Source organism: Rhipicephalus microplus, chromosome 6 (assembly GCF_043290135.1).
Source record: "Rhipicephalus microplus isolate Deutch F79 chromosome 6, USDA_Rmic, whole genome shotgun sequence".
NCBI lineage: Eukaryota > Metazoa > Arthropoda > Arachnida > Ixodida > Ixodidae > Rhipicephalus > Rhipicephalus microplus.
The window spans coordinates 88,558,462-88,583,691 of record NC_134705.1 but is presented as its reverse complement, the minus strand read 5'-3'; the positions used below and the strand labels follow the sequence as shown (position 1 = coordinate 88,583,691).

Below are 25,230 nucleotides of genomic sequence, written 5' to 3'. Positions count from 1 at the left end.
CGAAGGCACGGCCGCGACCTCTACGAACTTGGACAAGTAGTCCACAGCGAGTATAATGTAACGATTGCCCGCTGTCGTCATTGGAAGAGGCCCGATGTGATCTATGCCCAACGTGTGGAAAATTGTCTCTGGAGGCTTGATCGGCGTAAGAAGTCCATGTCGAGCTCCAGGACGTCGTTTGTGTTGCTGACAAATCTCGCAACTGGCAACGTATGAACGCACGCTTTTATCCATTTTCGGCCACCAAAAACGTTCTTGTGCCTTGCGTAAGGTGGCTCTGTAGCCAACATGGCCTCCCTCGGGAGTGTCATGGATGGCGCGTAGTACGCTCGATCTTAAGGTGTCAGGAATGACCAGGAGATGACAATATATATATATATATATTGAACGCTTCGCCGTGGGCCTCAGTATAACCACATTCTGCGTTCTCACGGGCCCGCTACACAGTCACGTGACACTTTATACGTGGCAGCCCGCTGCCGGAAACATCTACACGCGCAGCGCTGACAGCAACATGCATACGGTGCCTCAGCGTCTTTTTGAAGACACGTGAACCAGACGACAGGAGAGCAGACGTCATGTATAGATGGTGTTGGGAGAGGAGGTATATGTACGGACAATGGGACAACGGAAGACACTGCAGCGGGACGCTGTTACAGAAAACACAGAAAAACAGAAGGAGAATGCGTATTCATCTGGGCTTTTTACCAATGTGCGGAGAAACGAACTCGCATGCGGATAAAACAAGAAAAAAGATACAACCGCACAAACACAAGAAAAAAACCACATGAATGGGTGCATTGTGGACACAAGGAAATGGTCACTTCCCACAGTTTCTCAATGCCACGTGTGTGTTACATCTTTAGTTTTTCCTTTTTGTGTGTATGAGTGTCTCATAGATGTCACAACTTTGTTTTCTGGTTCACTGCCCTTTTTTTTTCTCTCTTTTTTCTTTGCCAGTGGAACACGCTGGCAATGCAGGCACATAGCTACGCATTCGCTGGCAGCAGTTTTGTCTGTACGTTCGTGCGGTTACGACAAACGGGCAGAGATGACCGGTGTTGGATAACACTCGTGAAAAAAAAAAGAAAGTGGCGAGGTAAAGTACGAACGGAAGGTTGCATAAATATAGGTTTAAGAGGACGGTATGCACAAAGTGGCGGGCCCCGGAATAGCAGCGACTGTGAATGAGAATGAAAGAAAAAAATGAAATTATATACAGTAGCGAACCAAGCAGACTGAAAGCGGAAGTAAACAGGTGAACAATGAGAAATCAGATTCCCCAGCAGAAGCAAGAGATGTATATGTGCACGTGGAGCGTAAATTTAGACAGAAGGGGTACACAATGGTGGACAAAAGAAAAACGTTGCCGATGATATTACAGTGGCTTTACTGAAGTTTGGAAAAAGAAAACTGTAATTGAGATGCGTATAGCGATGATACATAAATCAGAGTATTAGCAATCTTATAATTACTGTTATTTATTACTCATGCAATATGTACCAATACATGCATGACTACTTAAACACGGAGAAGATTTTTGTACAGCACAATGCTGCAGCGGCACCTCCGATTACATAATGCAATAAATTAACTAGTCGAATGTGGCGCAACTGTGGAGTAAAGCATATACTACAACTGTAAGCATTGGAAATGTGAGGAAGAAAAATAGTATACAACTCGATCAATTATTTGGGAGGCTTGTTATATGATTTTGGTTGACCACGCTCCTAACTGATGAAATGCGGGGAGATGAGCGCAGGAGAACAGGAAATTCGAAACGACCGCCTTGTAAGGTGAACTTCGCAATGCACGAGTTCTTGGGTTCAGCGATCGCGTAACCAGCCGAGTAATGGAGTCGGCAAAGGTTCACACCTACGCAAAAAAAGAAGTATTCATCAGCGCGAGTAGTAATCGTTGCACGGTCAACTTGAAATCACCTCGAACGGCGGCGTGGGCCGCCACTAGATATAACGCTTTGCGGAGAGAATGAATCACGATCAGGTCGCAGAAGTCATGCCAGTTGTGGCAGTGAAATCATTCGTCAGATCAGGCCATTGCACGCGGAGACACGAGAAACACACGCGTAAGGAGTCGGTGGCAAGTTGCAACGGTGCACCCATCGAGTCATTCGACTAAACGCAGGTGAAAGCGCCTTTGATGGTCTGCGGAACAGTCACGACACAATATCCGACGCACCAATGCACAACCACTGACTCGAGCAAGAAGGTGAGGCTTGCGTATCACACTAGCACGCATTGGAATAGTTCGACGGTCATTGCAAAGATATGAATGCGCACCCCCCCTCCCGCTCTTTCTCATTTTTTTTGTCCATCTCTTCGTTTCATCGCGCATGGATTAAACATGCGGGTGAAAGTAATCCCACACCGCATTGGGCGCCCTGGGCGAGGCCTTCCAAAACAGACGGCGAAAGACAAACACAAGTCACCACAGGGCCTTTCTAATGTACCCGCCACCACCCGTGCACTGGTGATTTTCTCCTACGCGTAATAGGAGGCGCTCACTAACTACCCGCTCCGCGCGCGTGGTCAACTCGGCATGAGATTTCCGTTCAAGATCAAGTTCACCGCACGCTATAGCGTTCGCTGCTCCTCTCGAAGGCGGAAGAAAGTGGCGCTCGTGTTCCACCAGTGCTAGGACTCGTTAGGCTTATGTGCCGCCCGCCATGTTAACTGCGGTAGCGATTACGCTCCCGGCGTCACGCCCAGCTTTGGGCTATATGTAACGTACTCCTGCCAAAAAAAAAAAAAGGAGGGTGGGGGGGGGGGGGGGACTCAGACGATGCTCGTCATTGGCGGTGAAGTGTAATTGCTAGATTTTTTTTTTTTGCACACGGGCTCCGCCATTGATTACCGAGTGTACGTACAGTGTACGCTTACATACATATCGACTACAGCGACGTGCAGAGAGCCTCAAGCAAGGGCAGTGTCGCGTGAACGCACGCCGCGAACGGGTCGGACTGTAATCGCCGCTGTTCGAGACAAGAGCAATGAGCGTCTAAGTGCCGTTTTCTTCCTCTTCTTCGCCTCTTCTTCGGAGCATGCGCTTTCCCCGCGAACTGTGCGAACGGAGGCTGAGATGAGCCTAATTGTGACGAATAGAGTGCCTGAGGGGGGAGAGTGAAAGATCACATTTCTTTAACTCGCCGCCGCAATCACTAAAAAAGTGAACAGGCGTGCACGTGCATGTTTGCATGTGCGTGCGCGTAGTGTTTGTTTTGGCGTGCGATGGCTGACTTTCATAACGCCTGATCGGTTTTTGTCGGAGGCACTCTCTGTCTGCGCCGCCTGCTGCACAGTCTGTTCTAATAGCTGTCTGTTAGTATTTCGCCCGGAATTCACTCATCGTGCTGCCTTGAGTAGATCACTATTACATGACTCTTGTTATGTTTACTCAGAGCCAGTGTTTATGAACCTTCATCAGTGCTCATTATACGGGTCTAAAGTGTTTTCTGCTCTTTTCTCATGCAATAAAAGGTTTTCTTTGCAGTCACTATTACCCTGTGGCAATTCATATTCATTAACAGTGAGCAAGGTGCTTAAGGTAATTGGAAGCGGCTGCCTTCTTTAGAATGAGTCATATGCTCGATGGCGTATCTCTTGGTCATACATGCTACCTTTGCAAATTACTGACCACGTGCATAGTCATACTAAAGAACAAGTGGCATATCGTTATGGTTAAATATTTTTCTCTGTTTCGCATGTGCAGAATATGACTACGTCTTCGTGGAGGTGGACCCTACCGGGACTGGTCTTGGCAGTCCTGGCGTGTTTGTCCTGGCATGCAACGCCGGCTCACGGCCATGGTAGACTTATGGAACCCCCATCGAGGTCGTCCATGTGGAGGATGGGCTTCAAGACGCCACGGAATTACAACGACAACGAACTCTTCTGCGGTGGCTACGCGGTAAGTGCCTCCCCCCCCCCCCCCAAAAAAATGATCATTTACTGCCATTTTCCCGGCAGAGCGATCCCGAAAGTGATTCCGGTACGCACAGTTTTGTTAGTAGAGCTTACACGACCGAGTTGTGTCTCAGTATAGCTATCGATGATAACTTAAAAAGCCTAGATTACATCCATAAGAACATTCTGTTTAGAAAAAAATTATTGTCACAGACGTCAATAACATTTCAACAGGATATTTTCTTCTTAGACATACAACAACGATAATGACAAAACAGACTTCATTTACATGAATTTAGATATGAGATGACGTGGAAAGAACATATACATTCGATGGTTCACACAAACACAGCCACCCTACAAAAAAAAAAGTGCAGTTCTGTCAACAACAATGTGACAAAGGCAGCCCGCTTTGTAAGATAGATATGGAAGCGAGAAACCACCAAACATTCCCTGATTACAACACAGTTGCCGTTCAGTGCGATTTATCACATTATTCGAGTTGTGTAAACAGCCAGACGAGGCTTAATGCATACCTAATAGACCGGCCTAAACGAAAAGACATCTGAGTCTACCAATTACGTTATCCCATCTCCTTGATATAACGGTGGGGGCGAACTTTTGTCTAAGAACTATCTTATGCAGCGGGAAGGCACTGAACGTATATCTGCAGTGCGTTTTTACTGGCAGTATTTCTGACACCTTAGCCTTAGCATAAGTACAAATAGTGGGCGAATACCCCACAGTTCTGGGTCTCACTCAACTCGAGTGGCTTACTTAGACTTGGCCCAGGACAGCCAGCTAAAGCTGTACGGCGCCGCTTTTTCAAGGCATGCCAACCATATTTTATCGTTAGCTTAATCCTAATAACGCGTTACTCCTTTTATCTTTATCACACCCTGTCAGTCAGCACAGTTTGCAACGAAAGAATCACTGCCTCTGTTCAAGGCAAGCGCCACGCCGATTATATGGGGTCATTTTGTGCCGTACTTACAGACGCTTGCGCGAGCCTTACTTGCGCAGGGTCGGGTGGGTTGAAACGCATCAAGAGAGACATTTGTACTGTGGTTGATACAGACCAGAATGTTTCTGCTCTGGCAACTGCGTTTAAAGAAAGCGTACATATCTTGACCCCAAATAAGAAAAACAGTTGGGGCTGCTAGCGCTGGGACTGCAGGGCATGATGACGAATCAACAATCGTGGCCAACATAGCTCGCATGCGAGAAAAGGAGGTTGGGCATCATCCTGGTCGTCCACTCCATGTGATGAGCAGCTCCATACTTAAGATGGCTACCTGCTGCAAGCGATCGAAATTCTGTTCTGTAAAATAGCCTGACGCCGACGTTGACGATGTTGATGATGACGAGACCACCAGTGATCATCAAAATATCATTCTAAAGTTTGTTACGTTTTCAATTTGTAAGCTCCTTTACTCTAAAATAGAATAATACTTTATAAGACCACTTAATTATTGGCCGATCCCCCACAGTGGGTATTAGCGACAAGTGAAGGGCAACAAGAACAAGACGAGACGCACGGCTGACTGAGTGCTATGTTCCTTCTTGCTTATCCCAGGTCCACTGGCAACAGAACGGCGGCAAATGCGGCGTCTGTGGCGATCCGTGGCACCAACGAACGCCACGTAACAACGAAGCCGGCGGCAAGTACGCCAAGGGTATCATCGTGCGCCGCTACAAGAGGGGAGATGTAAGTCCAATTCGAACGCACTATACATATCGGCAGTCGATATGACGCTTACACAACGCACACACATTGATTAATGAGAACGAGCACAAAATGCCGCGAGCACCCTCTCGCGAGAAACATCACACGTAAGTGGACTATCATTGAGCATGGGTATTATAAGTGATGTACATGCATAAGTGGGCTTTGTGTGGCCCTCTTGCATTAATAAGTACGCTGTGAAAGAAATGTGATACTACACTAGGTCCTGACTAAGTCGGCTACAATTAGAGGTTCCCGAATGGTAAGCAGTTCTCAGCCCTCTGATTACGACATCTGCTGCCTCGCAGCCCCAACGATTAGTACCATGGGTTAGTAGTTGCTCTGAAAGACCCTGTCTTCGTTCTACTACCCTTCCATAGACGATTAACAAGTCCGAGACTAACCAACCTAGAATCTTACCTGGGGCACGCGTCCACGACTTAGGTATCCTTCCCATTGCAAGTTATTCAAGGCAATGTAATGTACCAAATACAGAGTGTCTAGAAGAAGCCCTGACTTATTTGGACCCTCAAATATAGCAAAAGTGGCATCAGAGAGGTAGCCAAGTTGTAGCGGGCAAAATCGCAAAATTCGGTGACTATCTTTTTATTGCATTTCTACTAACAACGAATGTAAGATAATAGCTAGAGTGAAGACGTATGTTGATGCGGTGGCATATCTCTACCAATATCAATGTCTTCTAGATAGCTATCTCCACAAAAAGCGCAGAATCAGCATTAGGTTAAAATCGCGATCAAGCCCTCCGAGTTTGCCGAGGAAACAACCATAGCATTTTGAAGAATAAATCTATTATCAATAACTCCAAGTCTGTCAATAATATTTACCCGAGAGGAACAGTTGTTAAAATCCCTCAAAACTGCTTCGAAAACCGAGGGACGGTACCGGTTCACTCTGGCAACCTACGTAACGAAAAGGCTCACTTGTTTGGCTAAAGGATCTATCGACCGAGCCGTGAGCGACGACTCAAGTTGAAACACACAGAGCTACCATCAGCCATACCATGAGATTGGCCAATATTTTAAGCTAGCTACACAAACGTTACCTTAGCACCACAAAGTTCTTCCCAAAGCTCAGGAGGTGAGCCGTGTCAAAACTTAAACCTTCTTAAATCCGGTCACACCACATCAATCCACACAACACAAACCAGAATCCTCGAAAAGCGGCAAAAGAGAGACAATGAAGCACACCTTTTAAGACTATTCTGTGTTCCGGGAGCACAAGTCCGGGTCGCAGCAAGAGCCCAAGGATGGCCAAGCGGTCCGCCACAGCACCGAAGAAGTGCGACCCATGCACTTTGAGAGCTGATGATAATGTGTTTGGAACAAAAGATGAACAATATGGAGCAATATCACGTTGTACTATATATACTTCATCTTTTGAACACCGTAGAGTACCTTATTGAGGTACTGTGAGGTCGTGACAAATCTTACGTGATAATGATTTTTTTGCACGGCTCGCACTCACGCCGACGCCACGGGACGACGTAAGGCTTTCGCCTTATTTAAAGACTAGATGCATCTGAAGTTCCTGCTCTGCTACACTTTGGCAATGCCGATGATTGGAAAAGGACAGGGCAGGCATCTTGTTATTGTTCCTAAACCAAAATCTTTGCTGTAAATATACATCCTCCGCGAATGAAGAGCCATAGCAACTGGGGAAGCGGAAGTGTTGTAAACCGTGCCGTGTAAAATATATTTTTTCTTACGTCGTTATTTGCAGCGACAGGTCACCAAATACTGTTGCAGCTGCGGTGCACAGACGGATAAACTTTCTGATAGGCCGTATTAAGAGGTCCGCTAATGCTAGAACTGTAATTTTGTGAGAGTTTTTTCGCGTGTTTCCCTTCAGTGATCCGTGATAATATTGCAGTGCTGTAAGTTATTACATGGTGCCCATGATCCCTTTTTTGTACGTCCCACTGAATTCATTTTGTTTCACGGTGCAGTTATACTTATTGGAACATCTGTTGCTAGTATGCAATAAACTTCCGCGTTTGTACAACCACAACCGCTCTATAAAAATTATCTAGTGGGCGTGGTAGTGCCACTGCTGGACAGCAGTGCAAAAATAATTATAAAAATGATGCAAAAAATCAATATCAAGTAAGATTTTGTCACGATCTCGCAGAACGCCATAGTTTGTGACATCGTCACTTCGTCAATATAGCGTCACATGACTTCACAGTGACGTCATCACGCGACTTCGTCACTTGGTCAACAACGTTGGCCAATAACAAAGGCATTGCAAAATCAAGTGAAGCACAGAACGCTTATGAAAGGCAGATGGGTAAGAATAAATGCATCGATTGGGAAGAAGAACAAGATGGCCTTCGGGTGGTCTTGAGCGAATATGTAAGGGATCGCGGGACTTCTGATAATTTCGAGGGCTCCTTAATAATGGATATTGCATGCGGTGTGTCTGATCATTGTTGGTTATTTTTGAAACAGTCGAATAATATAGTAGAAGGGGGTGTGTGTAGCTGCTCTTGGGAGCAATATAGGGTCACGTTACGAGCTAGACTCCTTCCTCTTCAATACCGCTACGTTGTCTTCAGATCATGGTTCCGTAAGGCATAAGTCTCGAAGCTTTGGTAGCAGTCTCGGAAAGAAAACTATATAGTGACTGAAGGCTACTTTTTCCCTTTGTGCTGCGCACTGCAGCGAACATCAAGCTTGTTCACAGCTGGCTAACCTTTCACTCTCTCTCTCTCTCTCTCTCACTCTCTCTCGTGTTCACAGGTGATGAAGGCGTCAGTGCAGCTCACTGCCAACCACCGAGGGTTTTTCGAGTTCCGCCTGTGCCCAGTGAACAACCCCAAGGTTGCCGCCACCGACGAGTGCATGGCTAAGCACCCGCTGACCATGGCCGACGATCCCAGCGGAAGCACGCGCTACATGGTGGACGCCCGCAAGCGTGACTTCAACCTCCGTCTCAAGTTGCCCGACGACATGACCTGCTCCCAGTGCGTCTTCCAGTGGTCTTACACCGCAGGTACGGACGTTAGTAACCCCCTGACCCACTGGGTTCTTGGCGCTTCAAACTCTGGACTCTGGTGGTCTTAACACTGGTGCGGCCAATACGCACATCCTTTTCCATTCCCATTGAAGCTTACTAATGAAGAAAGCCTATTTGATAGCGATTTTTGATAAAGGAGCGCGTAATCGTTGAAAAATGCCGTTAACAGCTTTTCATACCAACGCAATTATCTTCTCATATCAACATTATCCACTGACACACGATAGAGGCTGCTTGGGGTTTAAGGTTATCCATAAGGCTTAGCCCTTTGAAGTTTTCCGCCTCACAAATTCAATCAGTGGCACCTTGCTCATTATCTGGTGGGGAGGTTTCGGGCAACACTGAGTAGTATATAACATTTTAAAGCACTTAATAACGACCTATCTTCGTTCCTTTGCGCAGGCAACAACTGGGGCAAATGTGCCAATGGATCCAGTGCCGTGGGCTGCGGTCCTCAGGAGACCTTTAGAGGCTGTGCCGACATCGCCATCGAGGATGGCGTCGCCGGTGGAGAAGGCGGCCAGGGTGGATTCGACGTCGGCGCAGGCGAGATTCCCGCCGACACACCTCCTCGTGTCTCACCCACCATAAAGCCCGTGACGCCCCAGGTGCCCTGGTGGGTCAAGGGAGGTCCCAAGGTACCCGTGACGCCCAAGAAGCAGCCACCCCAGCGCGGCTACCCCTGGAAGACCTATCCGACCCGCAGGCCCTTCCACGAGGTCGAAGGCCACACGAAGCAGGTTCCCGCCGCCGCCGTGCCCGCCGAGCCCAGGCCAGTCTACCCCGGCGGCAAGCCAGAGGTCGAAGGAGAATCCGAACACAACGGCCATGGTCACCATGGAGGCCACGATGGCACACCGACTCGGAACTACCCCGAGGAAAAGGAGTTGCCCACGAGTACCACAACAGAGTACCCGCGCACCATGATTCCCAAGAGGTACTCTCCTAAGGACAAGTGGACTCCAGCTCCGAAAAACACCAAGAACAAGCCACCTTTCGCAAAGGGTGGTCCCGCTTACAAGCCCGGCAGCGGCAAAGAAGTTTTCGGAGGCTGTAAGGGCGTCGGCATGTATAGGCGAATCCCAGGACTCGACAAGTGGTGCTGGGAAAATTGCCACAGGGGTTATTGCCCGCCCACACACTGCACTTGCCATTAAGTGTCTCCCGGTAGAGACAGCAACATAAGTTTGAATTTTAGATTATCCTTTGTTCTCCCGTTTTTATCCCTTGTTGACGATGTCTTTCCCAAAACGTGACCCCACCCTTCCCGTTGCTACCGCCTCTGCTTCAAACTCTGCAAAGCCATCATTTTTTTTATTCTTCACGAACTTCGCCCATGGTCGTGTGCGTGGATACCCGGTGTCTTCGAGTTGCGTCCCGGTGACTTGCGCTTTTTGTGTCCCGTTTTTTGTCTCTTCATGCACACCACATCTGCAGAGGGAAGTTTGAGCTGTATGATTACGAACGCGTGGTTTTTTATTCGGGTGTGAATGCTTGTTGGCTATATTTATTTGTACGCTTGATGCAATATTTGAAACCCGGTGACGAATGATTATTGATTGGTAATATCTACTACTTGAAAGATGTGGTGGCCAGCCTCTTGAGTCTAAAAAATACAGGGCATTCGTACGCGCACGCTCAAGAAACGCTGGCCAATAATACTGAGCGCGAGAAAAGCATATGATTTAGTTGTTTTTTTCTTTAGACAAGCACATCTTTACTGCCGGAACGTCTTTCATGAAGTTTAAATGACACCACCATATTGAAGGCAGTACTTACTAATCAAGAATTGCTCTACGAATTGAAGATAACGCACGTACTACGCACTAATTGAATCTATTCTTACAGAAGCTTAAAATTATTAACGCGTCTATCTGCTATACGAGTCATAAAAAGTTTTACATCAAGCATAATTGTGAATTAAATGTTAATAATTAAACGGGAATTAACACTAGACCAACAAGTTATAGTGAAATAAACGTTATTAATTAATCGTGACTTAACACTAGACCAACAAGTTATAGTAGGTTATTTTTTATTCTGAGGCATAATACACCTGCTTAGCAACTGAACAGGTTCAGTGCAGAAAAAGAAAAGACGCAAGACCTTATTTTAAAATGATAATTGACGGGGAGAGAGATGTAAAGAAAGCCTGCCCACTAGCTACTTGAGCTGGCTTCCGATTTCTGTGCCAAGTCAAGCTCTCGCCGCGCGGGCGCGCATAGTGATGCTTGACATCTTCACCACTTTTGAGCAAAGTGAAATGTACATACTTGAAACCTCTTATGTAATTTAAACTGCGTGCATGCATGCTTTTCATCCGAGCACATCCACGGTGCTGAGTCCTTTCCTGTCAATCAATGAGTGCCCATGAATTATTTATTTGCGAGCGTTTTTTTACAAGAACTGTAATCTTGTCCATGCTCATTCCTGTTCATCTTTTGCCTGAGCCATGAGTGTGGGAGTTTCATGTGTGCGTTCCATATATAATATTTATAACGATGCATTCTTTCTTTTTGTTGTTGATTGTTGTTGATGCTTGTTTTTCGATTCGCGAGATCGATGTGTGATGTCACAATAAAAGAAGGTGCCCGGGTGCGCCACTCTAAAATTGTGAACTTGCCTGAACTTATTCAGTGAGAGGGGAGACTTCAAACGGTCTATTTTATTACTCGCATTTATTCATTCATTCGCGCAGTTTGCCGGGCATTTGGCCAGTGCATAATTTTATCAATGTCTCACCGACATTAGTATCACAGCCCCGCCGCGGTGTTCTAGTGGCTGAAGTACTTGGCTGCTGATTCACAGGTTGCGGGATCAAATCCAGGCTGCGGTGGCTGCCTTTTCGATGGAGGTGTAAATGCTGTAGGCCGGCGTGATCAGAGCTGGCTGCACGTTAAAAAACTACAGCTGGTATAAATTTCCGGAGCCCTCCACTACGGCGTCTATCGTAATCATATAGTGGTTTTGGGACGTTATACCCCAGAAATTAATCAATTAGTATCAAAAAGCAAGTTCCATGATGAATTGGTTGCGTGCGTGTCCTAAAACAAGGTGTGTACAAAACCATTCGTTTTACACGCGCGCACTGCATTTGGCATTTTCCATTGCCCAAGACAAAAACGTTAAGGTTCGTTTCTTTCATTTTATACGCGGCGTTTTGCGTGCCAAAACCTGTATACGATTGTGAGGCATGAACGTCGTAGTTGAGGTCCCCGGGAACTTGGGCCATCTGGTGTTTTTAAACGTGCACTAATATTACACGGGATTCTACCCTTCGCATCCCCCAAAACGTTATCACCACGGCCGGAAACGAACACGTGACTTTCAGGTCAGCAACCGAGCACCGTATAGCCGCTACACCACCACTGCGAACCCCCAAGCAAATATATTCTTATGAGATATAACATAGAGATATAACAACGATGACCAGCTGCGTGCCTTACAAAGTGACATCACCAGTTCGGAGAGGAACATATGCTGACTGTAGTTGTTTTGTCTTTCTAAATGCACCTACAGGGCAGCATATCTGCACGCTATATATTATGACCATCAACGTCATCAGCATGCGCCTAATGTGCCAGCCGGCACCTTGTGGGCGCTGATTTTTTGGTTCGTGGTTTCTATGCTACACTCTATTAGTGTTCATCGACTGCTAACTATTGCCCAATGGTCTGTTTTCGTAGAGTGCAGTAAAAGAGAGTATTCTAGGTCACCCTACATTCGCTATTATCCCGATGAATGTCGCAGTTGACTTGCAGAAGGGCCGCAAAAGTTTGCGAGTGAAGTCTGATATGACGCTCGACGTTCCTGCGCGCTAGTTGGGGATATATGATTTTCCCGTGGATTCGGGCAGATGACAAAGCCCGAGTAGTTAATATTGCATATAAGAAGAGCGCAACTGTAAAGCTCCTGTAGTTAGATTGTAACTGGGTCATTCCACGTCAACTGCCCCAACCTTGGCGCTTGAGTTTTTCTGATTTACTTAATTAAATATCATAACTACCACCCTAAGTCCAAAAGTGTTTTCCCAAAAAATCTCTTGCACAAAAATTTTCCACTACCGCAAGCCTCATTTGATTTTTTTCGGAATGCTCGAAACCATAGCTCATAAACCCATTGCCAAAAATTCGTCTTTTTATATTAGGTAAAACAATTTTTCACCTTTAGAACAACGGTTGACGTTTTACTAAAAAAAAAAAACTTTTTCAAGCTTTTACGGTTTCTTGGATTTTTTAATGTCACCACAAGTACAAAGATTTTGGTCTTTATTGGGCATTTTTTATAGGAAAAATGCGATAACATGTTTTACTAAAAACCAAACATAGTTTTAAGCGTATACAGTGCGAAATAAATTTTGCATTTGGTGACAAAGTCGCAAAATGTTCATTTTGGCACACCTTCGGTCGTAAATTCAACCGTGATGCGGTCCCACTAAAAATACGCGCAATAGCAGATTTAGTAGCAACTTTCATTACCTATTCACTCAAGAAGCTTTATCAAATTAATTTTTGTTTTCAGTGAGAGAAGTATTTTCGAATTGTCGTGTTACCGCTCTCGGGGTTGAACGTGTTTATAGCCGTAAACATGCCTCCTAGCAGTAAGTACAAGCTGCACGGACGTGGGAGGGGGGGGGGATCATGTGGACAACGTAATAAGCTTTTTCCTAGCATATCCAAATTACTTACAAGCTAGTATTACCCCTAGTTAACGACAAACGTGGGACCCACAAGACAGCATTAGGCCACGTGCCACCGTCCGATGGCAGCCTGCGTATAGTATATATATGCTTACGCAGCACCGGAAAGTGGTATTCATTTGTGCAACACACCACTACCGATACATGCTAACATTTAGATGTAGGAAGATTACGATGAAACGAGGGATCATTTGAAAGAGAAAAAAAAAAGATGTGCTGCTTGGGAGCTAAGTGGCAGTTATGCACTAACATATGGTCAGTGGTGCCAAATATCAATTACATACGCATATATTTGTCCTAACTGCGACTTGTCAGCGATGCAAAACATGTTTATTTTGTGAAGAAGAGCACTATGAATTAGGAAGAACAGTACGATCAAGAAAATGGTCTATATAGAAATAAAATTAAAAAAAAAACGTTTTGCATCACGGACAAGTCGCTCCTAAGACCGACATAATCATGCATAATTGACCATTTGACACCAGTGACCATATGTTGGTGCATCGCTGCAACTTAGCTGTTACGAGATCAGAACACGGGTAACACGCGGCACTGCATGCGCCACGCCGCTTGTACCCAGTATTGAACTAAAAAAAACTCAGAAAAATGAAAAACAATAATGACACAATGTTATTCAAACCCGTGTCCACTGCGTACCAGCCCAGTATTCTACTAATGATCGAGGCCTGTTTTTTTTTGTTTCTATCTTTATTGACCACTGAGCCAGGCCAGCGCTTGGAACTCGTTTCTAAACCGGCCTTAGGCAGGCTTGATGTCGGGAAAGGAATCACGTTGATATGAGTAATAAAGCGTTTTAGAACATCAAAGGAACAGCCAGGCGTCACACAATGAATATTGCGGAACGAGTGGGTCGTCTAATATTCTAACTCACTAAAAACTAGTTCTTAATTACCTTTCACCTATATGGCGCATACCAACTTCAGGCATATTTCTTCATCGTCGTCAGCCACTGCAGAAAAAAAATTGCACAAAATACCTAAAAAGTCTGTAGCGGATACCACTCTTCTCCATTGAATGACGAAGGATAGCGTAGTGAATGCTGGCCTACTACAGAATATTCATTAATATTTATGGCGTAGTGAGTATACCCAGTAGTGTGCTTGTAGCATCACAAACAGTGTAACGATGAGGCTCTGAACGGTCGCTCTTCTAGCTTACGCTGTAAATACGTTGCGCGTTCCAAGCAAGCCTGGCGTTTTTCTTTTTGTGTTCTTTTTTCATTTCAATTTACCTTTTGTTTCATCGTGATCTTCCTGCTTCTAAATGTTAGCATATTTATTTATTTATTTAGCAATACTGCCAACTCTCATGCTGGAGTCCTTACATAGAGGGTAACATAACAAAACACTATAGCAAAAAGAACATTATTGGCAAATACACAAATACAGAATGGATCAAGATCAAACGCTACAATTGTACAGATAATCATCCGAGGTCTGTTCAAATTTCGACAAATCGTTCTGGTCAACAACACTCGCCGGCAATTCATTCCACATTTCAATTGTACTAGGAAAAAAGGAGTATTTGATCTATCCGTACGAGTCCTGTACGTTTGAATGGCCCTGTTGTGGTTGCTTCTTGAGCTCTTTTTACCTGGTGGCAGTAAGTATACTTCCTTGCTAATATTTATTTGGCCATTTAGAATTTGAAATAATAGTTTCAAACAATTTTTCTGTCTGCGCGTTTCTAACAAATGGAGGCCAGAAGAATGGGGCATTTCTGTAACTGATTCCTTCCTTCGATACCGGGAGCATATAAATCACACCGCGTACCTTTGAATTTTTTTCTATTTGTTTCTTTAAATAATGTTGATGAGGGCTCCATACAACCGACGCGTACTCAAGAACAGGCCTTATCAAGGTTTTATAAGCAGCAAGTTTCACATCGGCTGTTGCACCTTCTAGTTTTTTTTTTCGTAGAAAATATATAGGTAGCAGTGTGTTGCACACATCGGTACAAGTTCCCAGTGCTGCGTAAGCATATATGTATTATATACGCAGGCTGCCAGCGGACGGCGGCACGTGGCTAAATAGTGTCTAGTAGGTCCAGCACTTCTCGTTAACTAGGGATAATACTACCTTTTAAATAATTTAAATAGGCACAGACAAAGCTAATTACGTTGTCCAGATGATCCCTCCCGTCCGTGAAGCTTGTGCTTACTGCTAGGACGCATTTCTACGTCTATATAAGCACGTCCACACCCCGAGAGCGGTAACAAAAATTCAAATATATTTTCCCGATTAAAACAAAAAATAACTTGTTAAAACTTTCTGAGTGAGTAGCCGATGAAGGTTGCTACTATATCTGCTATTGAGCATATCTTCTGTTGGGCCGCCTCAAGGTTGAATTAACAGTCGAAGATCTGCCGAAACGAACATTATTGCGAATTTGTCACCACCTGTACAATTTATTTAGCGCTGTATACGTCTAAAGGTCTAAAACCAATTTTAGTTTTTAGTAATGAACATCGGAATTACGCTAATGTGAAATATTTTTTACCTGTTTTTTTTTGTTTTTTCTATGAAAGAATCTCGAATATGGACCAGACTCTCCATATTTGCGGTCACGCCAAAAATCCACGAAAGCGTAAAAGCTCGTAAAACCTATTTTAAGTGAATATCCCACAATTCTTATGAAGGTAAAAATAATTCTTGGCTTATTTTAAAAAGAACAGACTTTTTGGCAACGTGTTTTACGAGCTATGGTTTCGAGCTTTCCAAAAAAGTTCAAATGAGACTTGTGCTACTAAAAAATTCTTTTCGCAAAAAATGTTTCGGAGACACACTTTTGGCTTCAGGTAGATATTTCTGATTTTTTTTTTTCAAGTAAATCGGAAATGGTCAAGCACCAAGTTGGCGTGGAATGACCCAAGTACTCTTATGTTGCGCTGTTCGTATATTCAGTTATGTCCTACCAACTTGCCAGAGTTTCCACGCTTCATAGTTAATATTCCCAAGTTTCAGTCTGTACGAGAAAGTAATGAACGACACAAGCAGTTCGTCAAGTATTTGACTTCTACTTTCGATGAGTAGACAACGTCTTGGTGACGAATTGATTTTGGCTGTCGTATTCACTTCCAATGACAGTTTAAAGTCGCGTTCAGAAGTAGGCGATGTTTCAGAAATAGGCGCCGTGAAACAGCTCTTCCCCCCCCCCCCCAGTACTAACCACGTATTCAAAAGTCTTGTTTTCAGCAGCGAAAGCGCCGATTCACTTTTGGGAATTTCAAACACACCCTGGTCGGCATGTCTCAACTCGGCATAGTCGAACGCCAGCTGCTGCAACATTGTGAAATATAACTTGACAAGAAACTAGCCAAAAAAGTAGCCATGTAGTCAAGGTTTTGCCGTAACCGGCCTAAAAAAGTCGCCAAAGTGGTGCAAAGCAATGAAACCTCACAACGCTGCTCCAAATATACGGAGACATCCTACAAACAATGCACGAAGGAATAGCAGTATAATTCTTTTGCACGTCACTCATGTTCACCTAGTCTAACATCTCTGAAACGACATCGATGACACAAAGGTCTTCGTTTGAAACCTGTCAATCTCACAACGATTCGCGAAAGCACTTGTAAAACTCTCGCTTACGCTTACCTCGGCGTTCCCTGCGGTGGTGCTGCGCACTGAAAGTTCCAAAAGTCCACCCCTTCCACTGAAGCGACGAGAGCACCACTCACACCAATTGCCACAAGCACACGCTGCCACGTTGCACGAGTCGCCAACACAGCGTAAGTCACGAAAAAAAACTGGAGCTTGCTCGAGCACAAATCGCCGGCACAACGCGCCACTGCGGTCGAGCAAACACTTGGCGGAGCAGAAACTGAGGGAACTACGCGAAACCCCGAAAATCGAAAAAATGGCACGCCTTTATCACTGGCCTAGATATCACTCACTTCTCGCCACGTCACCACCCTCGCCCTTGATATTTCTGCACTGCTTGACATCGACGGCAAGGGTGAAAGGAAAAGCTTCCACAACGTGCACTACCTGAATGTAGTGCGATAAGGTTGCATGGCAGGCTTGTTGCTTATCCACAGCGTCCGATGAATCGTGCATCTTGGATGGGACAAAGCATAAAACACACAACATGCGTGTATGTTTCGCACTTCTCGGCGAGACTTTCGCAATTTTATTCCTTACAAGCACCAGGGGAGCTATTTTCGGTGTATCCGCAATGTAGGCATGTGCACTTCAGTGGAGCGCATTCAGTTACCTCGAAAAACAGCGAAACATGACGTCATGGCACACTTGGCGACTTTAACGCTCAGAACCCACCAGCACATTCTGAGCGCAAAGAGAAAGTGGGTGATTATTGAATTGATTTGTGGGGTTTAACGTCCCAAAACCACCATATGATTATGAGAGACGCCGTAGTGGAGGGCTCCGGAAATTTAGACCACCTGGGGTTCTTTAACGTGCACCCAAATCTGAGCACACGGACCTACAACATCTCTCTTACGTGGTATTTATTACAAACGATGCTTATTTATATACATAGCACACAAAATAATTAGACCACTTTGACAAATATACAACAGGCATTGCGAATCGCGTCTTCTTGGAAAAAAATTGGACCATCTCCCCGAAGGGAACTCTGATTGGATGCGAAGCAGCAGCGTTGCGCATGATTGATGTCATGGGTTTAACGGCGCTAACGCGGGCGCTGCAGTGAGTGCTAGAATATTCGTTTGAAGCGATGGCTGGCGTAGGTCTTGTAGGTGACTACTATAGACATGTTTCAACGCGCACGTTAGACACGTGCAAGTTTATTGCGCGAGAACCGACGAGTGGGCGGTGTAGCGAGTGATGGTCGCGGCAGGTGTTGCGAGCGAACGGACGAGGCGAAAGCAGCGGGCGCTGCGGCGAACGCCCTCCAGGCGAGAAAGCGAAAGACGTCCGCGCGCACTGCGAGGGGAGCATGACGACAACACGCAGCAGCGGCGTGACCTGCTTGGCACCACGCGAACACCTGCGGCGTGCGGCGTGTTTATACGGAGGAACAGCGCTTCACAGGCTAGTCAAAGAGCTGCATCGCACAGTGAAAACAACTTTCACAGCTTGAAAATACAGTGAAAAAGGACTTGTATGCTTCCAAACACATGCATTTTGTATACAGGCTTCACAATACATTATGTAATATTGCAGTAATATTGCGTGGTACAAGCGATCTGGCTTCAGAGCATGTGATTATCATGACGGCGAGGTTTAAAGCCAGCCACCCATTACAAAAGGCATACACGTTTCTGCTCGTATTTCCATTCAGTGGGTGCATAGCAAGTTCAAAAACATTTCACGCGAATAACTGCCAGTGGTTCATACGGTGCTAACCATCACACAGAAAGCAGCATTATGCAAAAACTTCACCGACACATTCCACTTTCAACATTATCAATAACATTGTAGTAATCCCCAAGTCAAACTTTCTGAGTAACACCATACAATAAAAAGTGTGTTCTTACTGGTTGAAGTACGCACTATAGGGACAGGATGTCGCTACTACGTTAAACTCTGAAATGCTAAGCTTACCCAAATATTTGTCTGTAATCACAGACGTGTGCACGAGGGATACATGTACCGTCTAATCTAATGGGAGTGCCTATTCTGCCCCATACTTTTACCCAAAGGAATCTGCCTGTTACAGCTTTCCTATAGTAGAGTACCGAGTACTCTAAATTGTTAACCACTTTCTCTTTACACACAAGTGCCCCTTGTTATGACCGCAAGAGTACGTCCTTCCCTGGCGCCTGGGTGACCGCATGTGCCCTGCTCCTCGGTCTCATCAAATGATTGGCAGCGGCGGGATTCAGAGCGACGGTTGGATTCAGTGGTTTTATTCGGTACCGGTTCTGATGAGAGCTTGCTTTCCATATAAATTCTATCAGGTATTTTGGATAGATGGTGATGTTTATCGAAAGGGACAGATTGGCCGCTGCTTCGTGAATGCTAGTGTTTATTAGAGGTACTGCCATAGCAGCTTGAGCAACGGAAGTCTGCACGGGGTGACCATGGATTCGAACAGGTTAGGATTAGGATGTTGAAGGTAGTCGGCGGATGCAACCTTCCATAATTTGCAAGTAATTGCCCCACCCGGTTTCCTCTTTGTTAATTTTAACTAACGTTCTTTCGTTTGTTCGTTTTTTTAAACAGACACAAGTAGACTCTTGAAAGGTCGCTCGAAGCGCGACGTAAGCCTGTACAATCCGGCTGTCTCTGTGCCATTCCACATGCAGTATTGTGCCAGTACCCTTCTCTCACTGCACCATACCCCAAATATAATTGTCCCTCATCACCTGTCACATGTGAGGTCTGTAGCATTCAAAAATTTCAAGAGAAGTCGCCACACTTGCTTCCTGAAGAGCCAGTGACCACGCGGAAACACAATATTAGTCACGCTGCCGCATCGCGAACCTAAACATTGTAGTTCCTCAAATAAACCTTGCCGTTTCTTCTGAGACTTAAGACACTCAAACAAATGGCGCTCTATATCACCACTTTCTTTGCAATTCGGGTGCAATGACATCGTGAAGAGCCTTATTATGTGGAGCCATGCTGCTGGACGCGCTGATCCCGTTCGGATGCGATGAAGCAAGCAGGCCTCTTTGCTTGATAGCAATTTCGTCCCACATGGCTGGTGACGCGTCTGCCATAACGAGTAGAAATGATTTTTAGCAGCTTCTCGTAAAAGACACTGATTGTTTTTGGGAGCCTTCTTCGTTGGTGTCGGTTTCAACGCACACCGGGAAAGTATGTCAGCCGCCTCATTACCCGCGATACCCACAAAAGATGGAATCCATTAAAACGTTATGTTGAGGCCAATGTCATGCAGATCTTTAAGGGTTTGCAGTTATCTTTGCGTGCACCGATACAAGACCAATCCATATGTTTTAGCCGCTGCAAAGAAAACAGGATTTAGTTCTTTTGTGCCAGAAGCTGAGTATGGACGTGGTGATGATACATAGGAAGCCGTATTTGATACAGGCGATTAAGGATTCTGGTGCGGATGAGGAGAGGCTTTGCGATTGTTAGGGTCTCGTACAGATCAGACGTAAGGAAGCTGAAGAACAAGGGTGGGTTGCGCTTGAGAGAAAGACCACCAGGCGTAAAGAAGAAGCTGTAGCACGTGAAAGGGAAATGGAACGGTTGAGGCTGGAGCTTCGCATTGTCCTGGCGAAGCGTGCCGATGGTCAGGGTACCGTAAACGCAGATATTCAAAATAGACCAGGCACGATAAACATGGAACGCATGGCTGAGCAAGCTGGTGAGTGCAGCGTACATTGGCAGTCGGAGATGACAGCTGTCCCAAGCATGGCAGAACGCCAGGATGGCTCGCTCGTAAAGGAAGTTTTTTTTCCCGGCTTAGGGGAGATGTGGTATCTCCGACCGAGCAGGAATAGTGTGCAAATGCACACGTCAAACCAGAAAGAATGCAGCCGGAGGTGCTATCTTCAGTATATAGTGACGTGGATGAGCAGGATAGCCGAACTGGAACTGTCAGTTGTGTAGAATGCAGTGCTAAAGCTGAAGAAAAAGACAGAGGAAGTAACAGATTGTCAGTGCAATGCTTCGCAGCGGCGACAGGGCCGCGAGGCATTTTCTGTGGCTTCTGTGGTTAAATAGGGAACTTCCCAAAAGATAATTGGTCCTTTGGATTTTGAGCCAAAGGAAAGCGTGCGCATTCGGGTCGGGTCGATCAGACGCTTCCGTCTTCGCGCGCCCGGAAAGAAATGAAATTATTTGGCTTTAACAACCTCTTCGCTCCAACGTGCAGGAAAAGTTCTCGGGACGTCCGGGTGGTTTGGCGCTGGTTTAGAGACATGCGTCGCAATGAACTTGTTTCAAGGCGTACTTCTAGAGGCACCCGGCAATGCAGTTTGCGAGATCTGACGGTAGCGACAGAACACACAGACTAGCGAGTAGACGCAGCAAAACCGGACTTGCTCGTGCATAATAATTTATATTTAGTTGTGAGCAGGGGGGTCACGGCTAATTATGTGAGCGCCCAAGGAGCCTTTTTTGAAAACGCGCCAAAAAGGTCATTGACACTTCAGCGTCTCAATGTGTTCAGTGAGAATTTAATTTTTTTGGTATCCCTGGCGGTCAGCACCAACAATGCTGAGGCGGCCCAAAAAGCTTCATCGTGCCCTCTGGTCCACTGTCGGGTGCCTATAGGGTCTATTGAACATGTGAAATGTTTCCCTCGCTATATTTGGGACGCAATCACTTCAGCGTCAAGTTAACTGGTCACCATCACAGTGTAGGCTTCCGTATAAAAGTTAAGGAAGAAGCCTTGAAGAATGTTGACACCTGGTGGTTCTCCGGAAAGCTGAGGGTATTCAGCATAGGTATTGGGTGGAGTGCGTCTGTTTCCTCAAGGCAGAAGTCCAGCTAGGCCTACCAGTCCAACAGCATGACTAGCTGGACAGTGACTATAGCCACTCCGGACTGCGGTTTTTTTTGTTGGACCTTTGACCAGGGCAACCAGGAAGCGGTGACCGGGTCGCGGCAGTTGTGGAGCTGCCTGCTGAGACTGAGAGGGTGTTGGCGTGCTGCAGGTTGGGGCGATGCCAAAGTGTGCCTACTGTGCGATCTGTTGTGTGGCGTGCGTGCGTGCGTGTCTTGTGGTGAATCAGCGTGGAGCATACGAAGACGCACAACGGCCACTTCAGGGAGCAGCGCCGTGACCTCTTCGGGTGGTGGACGAGCTTATACGACCGGCAGAGCAAGGGCATGGCCTCCACGGGACGCTCATCGGCGTAACGTCCTAATGCTGTCCGCATCCAGCAGCAACGCAAGAGGTGTCTGTGTGAACTGCAGTAAACGCGCATCGGCGTCACTGGGACACACAGGCCGTGATTGAAGAGATGCGCGTGCACGGACTAAGCGTATAAAAAGCGCATTGCGTGAGTGGTCGGGGCTCTCTTTCTGGCCTTCACTTGGGCCAGTCATGTGTCATGTAATTACGTGTCTCGGCACCTGGTCAATTAATTGCCTGTAAATGTGTAAATAAATCGTGTGTTCTTTGTGTCACCAAGGGATCTTGCCAGCCTGTCTCCATCCCCGGTGCCTGGATGTCTCCCCGCTCCTCACTCACATCACCCTGAACCACCACAAGGTGAAAGGCGAGACAGCAGTTTCTTTCTCGACTTCACTACCCTTATTCCTACAAGCACTGTCTCCTCCTCACAACTTATCTCTTCGTAAAACACGTGGAATGTAAGCACTGATGGTTCAGTCAGTCAGATTTTCGCGCTTTTCGACTACACGCTGCTATTTCTGCTTGCGCGTTGCAGTCGCAAATGGAGAAAACGACGTGAAATCAGCTATCACACACCATAGCCATGCAATACAACGCAGAAAGGGCACGCGGCTGCTTGTAAAGCGCAGTGAAAAACAATTCACAATAGACACCCTTGGTGTGTTGACCAATCAAGAGCTTACTTTATACTGACGTCACGTGAACAAACTGCGGCGTCGCAAGTCGTGCCGTGAGAACGAGAAACGACGGGAGAGAATGAAATGCTTGTTTATTTTTTGCATTTCCAGAGGCTATTTAGCGCCCTTTCATTGTTAATTGTGCAAGGTTGTGGCTGTTCAGGTATTTGAGGATAATGGAGCGAGAACCACTGATGTTGCCTTCCAAGAGCTGTTCACTTCGCGCCTGCACCCCGGTAGATCAAGGCTGGCCGTTGTAGGACTCACGCCGTACACTCCTTTATTTCTGCCTTTACATAGAAGCGTGTTTTCTTTTGGACTATATAGACGAAGGGTAAGGGAGTTGGAGGAGGGGACTTCGCTGACACTATTCCCTCCGTAATGAGAAACCCTGTCACACACGCATACCTCCGTGGCTGCCCAGACCTATAGGGTAGTCAACTTGCCTTGCACTAATGCCTTTGCGATGGCTAGTTAGTTCATACCACTGAACGGGTATAGCGTACCGTGCAAACACGAAGGATGGAAGATGAAAGAGAGATATGAAAGAGCGTAGACTTTCGGCTGTTTATTTATTCAATACAACAACCCCTGATTTAGGCATACACAACACACGCGCCGCTTGTGCTCGTAACACTTTCTGCCTTTGTGAAAGCCGTGGCGTGAGTGTCACAAGAAAAAGAGTGACACGTATGTGTCAGAAGTTCAGGCACCGCACCTCTCATACGCGCATATGCCACGCGTATGCGTAATCTCTTTCGCACCATCACCAGCATCACGGGGGCAGGAGTGTTTTCGAGGAGGCAGCTCATCGATTTGATGGGTGGGGGGTGGGGGAAGGCATTTGTCTGAAATGGTCAGTTTTCGCTATGCTGGCGATGGCGAACAAACAATTTCAGGAAATCGGGGTGGAGGGGGGGGCCTGGTGTGCCACCCCCTGGCTATGCTAGTGACCATCACAGAATGTGTATACAGACTGGCCACTTCTACTTACATGTTATCACGAACCGCTGGTCCGATCAACATTAGCCCAATAAGGAAATTGTTAGCATAACAAGTGTCACCGGCACAATAGAAAACACCTAAAAAAACTTCGTCTCCACCCCCACCCCCCCTAACCATCACACAAATCTCTTTCCTGTCCTTCTTTCTGGTTGTATCTTTTGTGTTTGCACAGCACGTTACCATTAAGTCAACTTGCCTTGTCAATGGCGGTGATTAAGACACGCGTAAAAATTCGTGCTTTTTGCCAGGGTGGAAATGAACGTTAGGTTTGCAAGTGGTGGCCCCAGAGTCCAACGGCAACGTGAAAACGTCAACGAAGTCCACGCACTGTCATCATCACGGAATTTTGGTTTCAACCATAACCGGTTCGTGACCGAAGAAACTTTTCGGCACGAATGAAACTAGGATGAAGAGCACGCAGAACAAGCGGAAAGGTGCCAACTTTCATGCTGTTTTATTTCGTAGTGTTTTCCATTTTCTTCGTCCCCATACAGTTCAGGCCGAAAAGTTTCTTCGGTTATGCCTGTGGTGTGCATCGGAACACGCGCCTCCGCTCCCCCACGTAACATAAACTATGTGTCGTCAACTCTACTTTGTGTCTTATTTCTTACACTGTGCTTTTGTATATGCGTAAAACATCCTCCCTTGTACGCTTTCTTTCTCCTCTCTTTCCTTCCCCCACTCGCGGTGGCGGCCCGCACTCGCGTGCCGCCGCAGCTCAGCGGACGGAGAGTAAACACTCATACTACACGCACGTCTTGTCTCACAGTCAGTCAATCCGCCGCATGCCTTCTATGATTGGTGGCCCAGTTTTGTTAAACGCACTCAAGTAACGTAGAGCCACGCCTTTCACGACTGACAAAAATGGGACACCAACGCATGGAACTTCCAAAATGGAGCATTAAGTTCACACACTTACCCCCTGCCAAACGACGCCACAGGCCGATCCATCCAGTGAGGTTGCCTCCACCGTCACTTGCCGTCTTCCGTCATACTGGCAACGCAGCCCTTCCGTGCGCTTTCTGCGGAATCACAATACCAGCTGTCAAGAATCACCTCGCAACAACGGCAACTTTCCCCTCGTGGTCGGTGCACTCCCCTAAACAGCTGCAGTAGATGTAGTCGACATAATTACCTCGTTTCGCAACAATCATCCGGCAAGGCCATACGACCATGGCTCATGGCAGCCCTCCTACAAAGGGCCACTGCGTCGGAGAGAACCAGAATACAGCAGCTACTCTCCGTGGAGGAACTCGTCGACCGACGTCCAAGCTCGACGACCAACGTCGATCGACGACCGACTGACGTCGTGACCGACGTAATTCGCCGTTTGCGGCGAATTACGCAGCTTCTTAGCACTAGTGTGACAACTATGGACATTGAAGC

The 25,230-nt window shown here is 46.4% G+C and overlaps 1 protein-coding gene across 3 annotated transcripts in view; it reads left to right on the top strand.

Moving 5' to 3' along the window:
• Positions 1–11,296, top strand: part of LOC119167494 (uncharacterized) — a 50,252-nt gene extending 38,956 nt beyond the window's left edge. For all 3 annotated transcript variants that reach the window (XM_037418979.2, XM_075866167.1, XM_037418980.2), the window contains exons 2-5: positions 3,730–3,927; positions 5,500–5,631; positions 8,409–8,661; positions 9,088–11,296. In XM_037418979.2, the coding sequence (XP_037274876.2) occupies positions 3,733–3,927; positions 5,500–5,631; positions 8,409–8,661; positions 9,088–9,842 (1,335 nt within the window). In that variant the 5' untranslated portion in view covers positions 3,730–3,732 and the 3' untranslated portion in view covers positions 9,843–11,296. The remainder of the gene's footprint in view (positions 1–3,729; positions 3,928–5,499; positions 5,632–8,408; positions 8,662–9,087) is intronic.
• Positions 11,297–25,230: the final 13,934 nt, after the last annotated feature.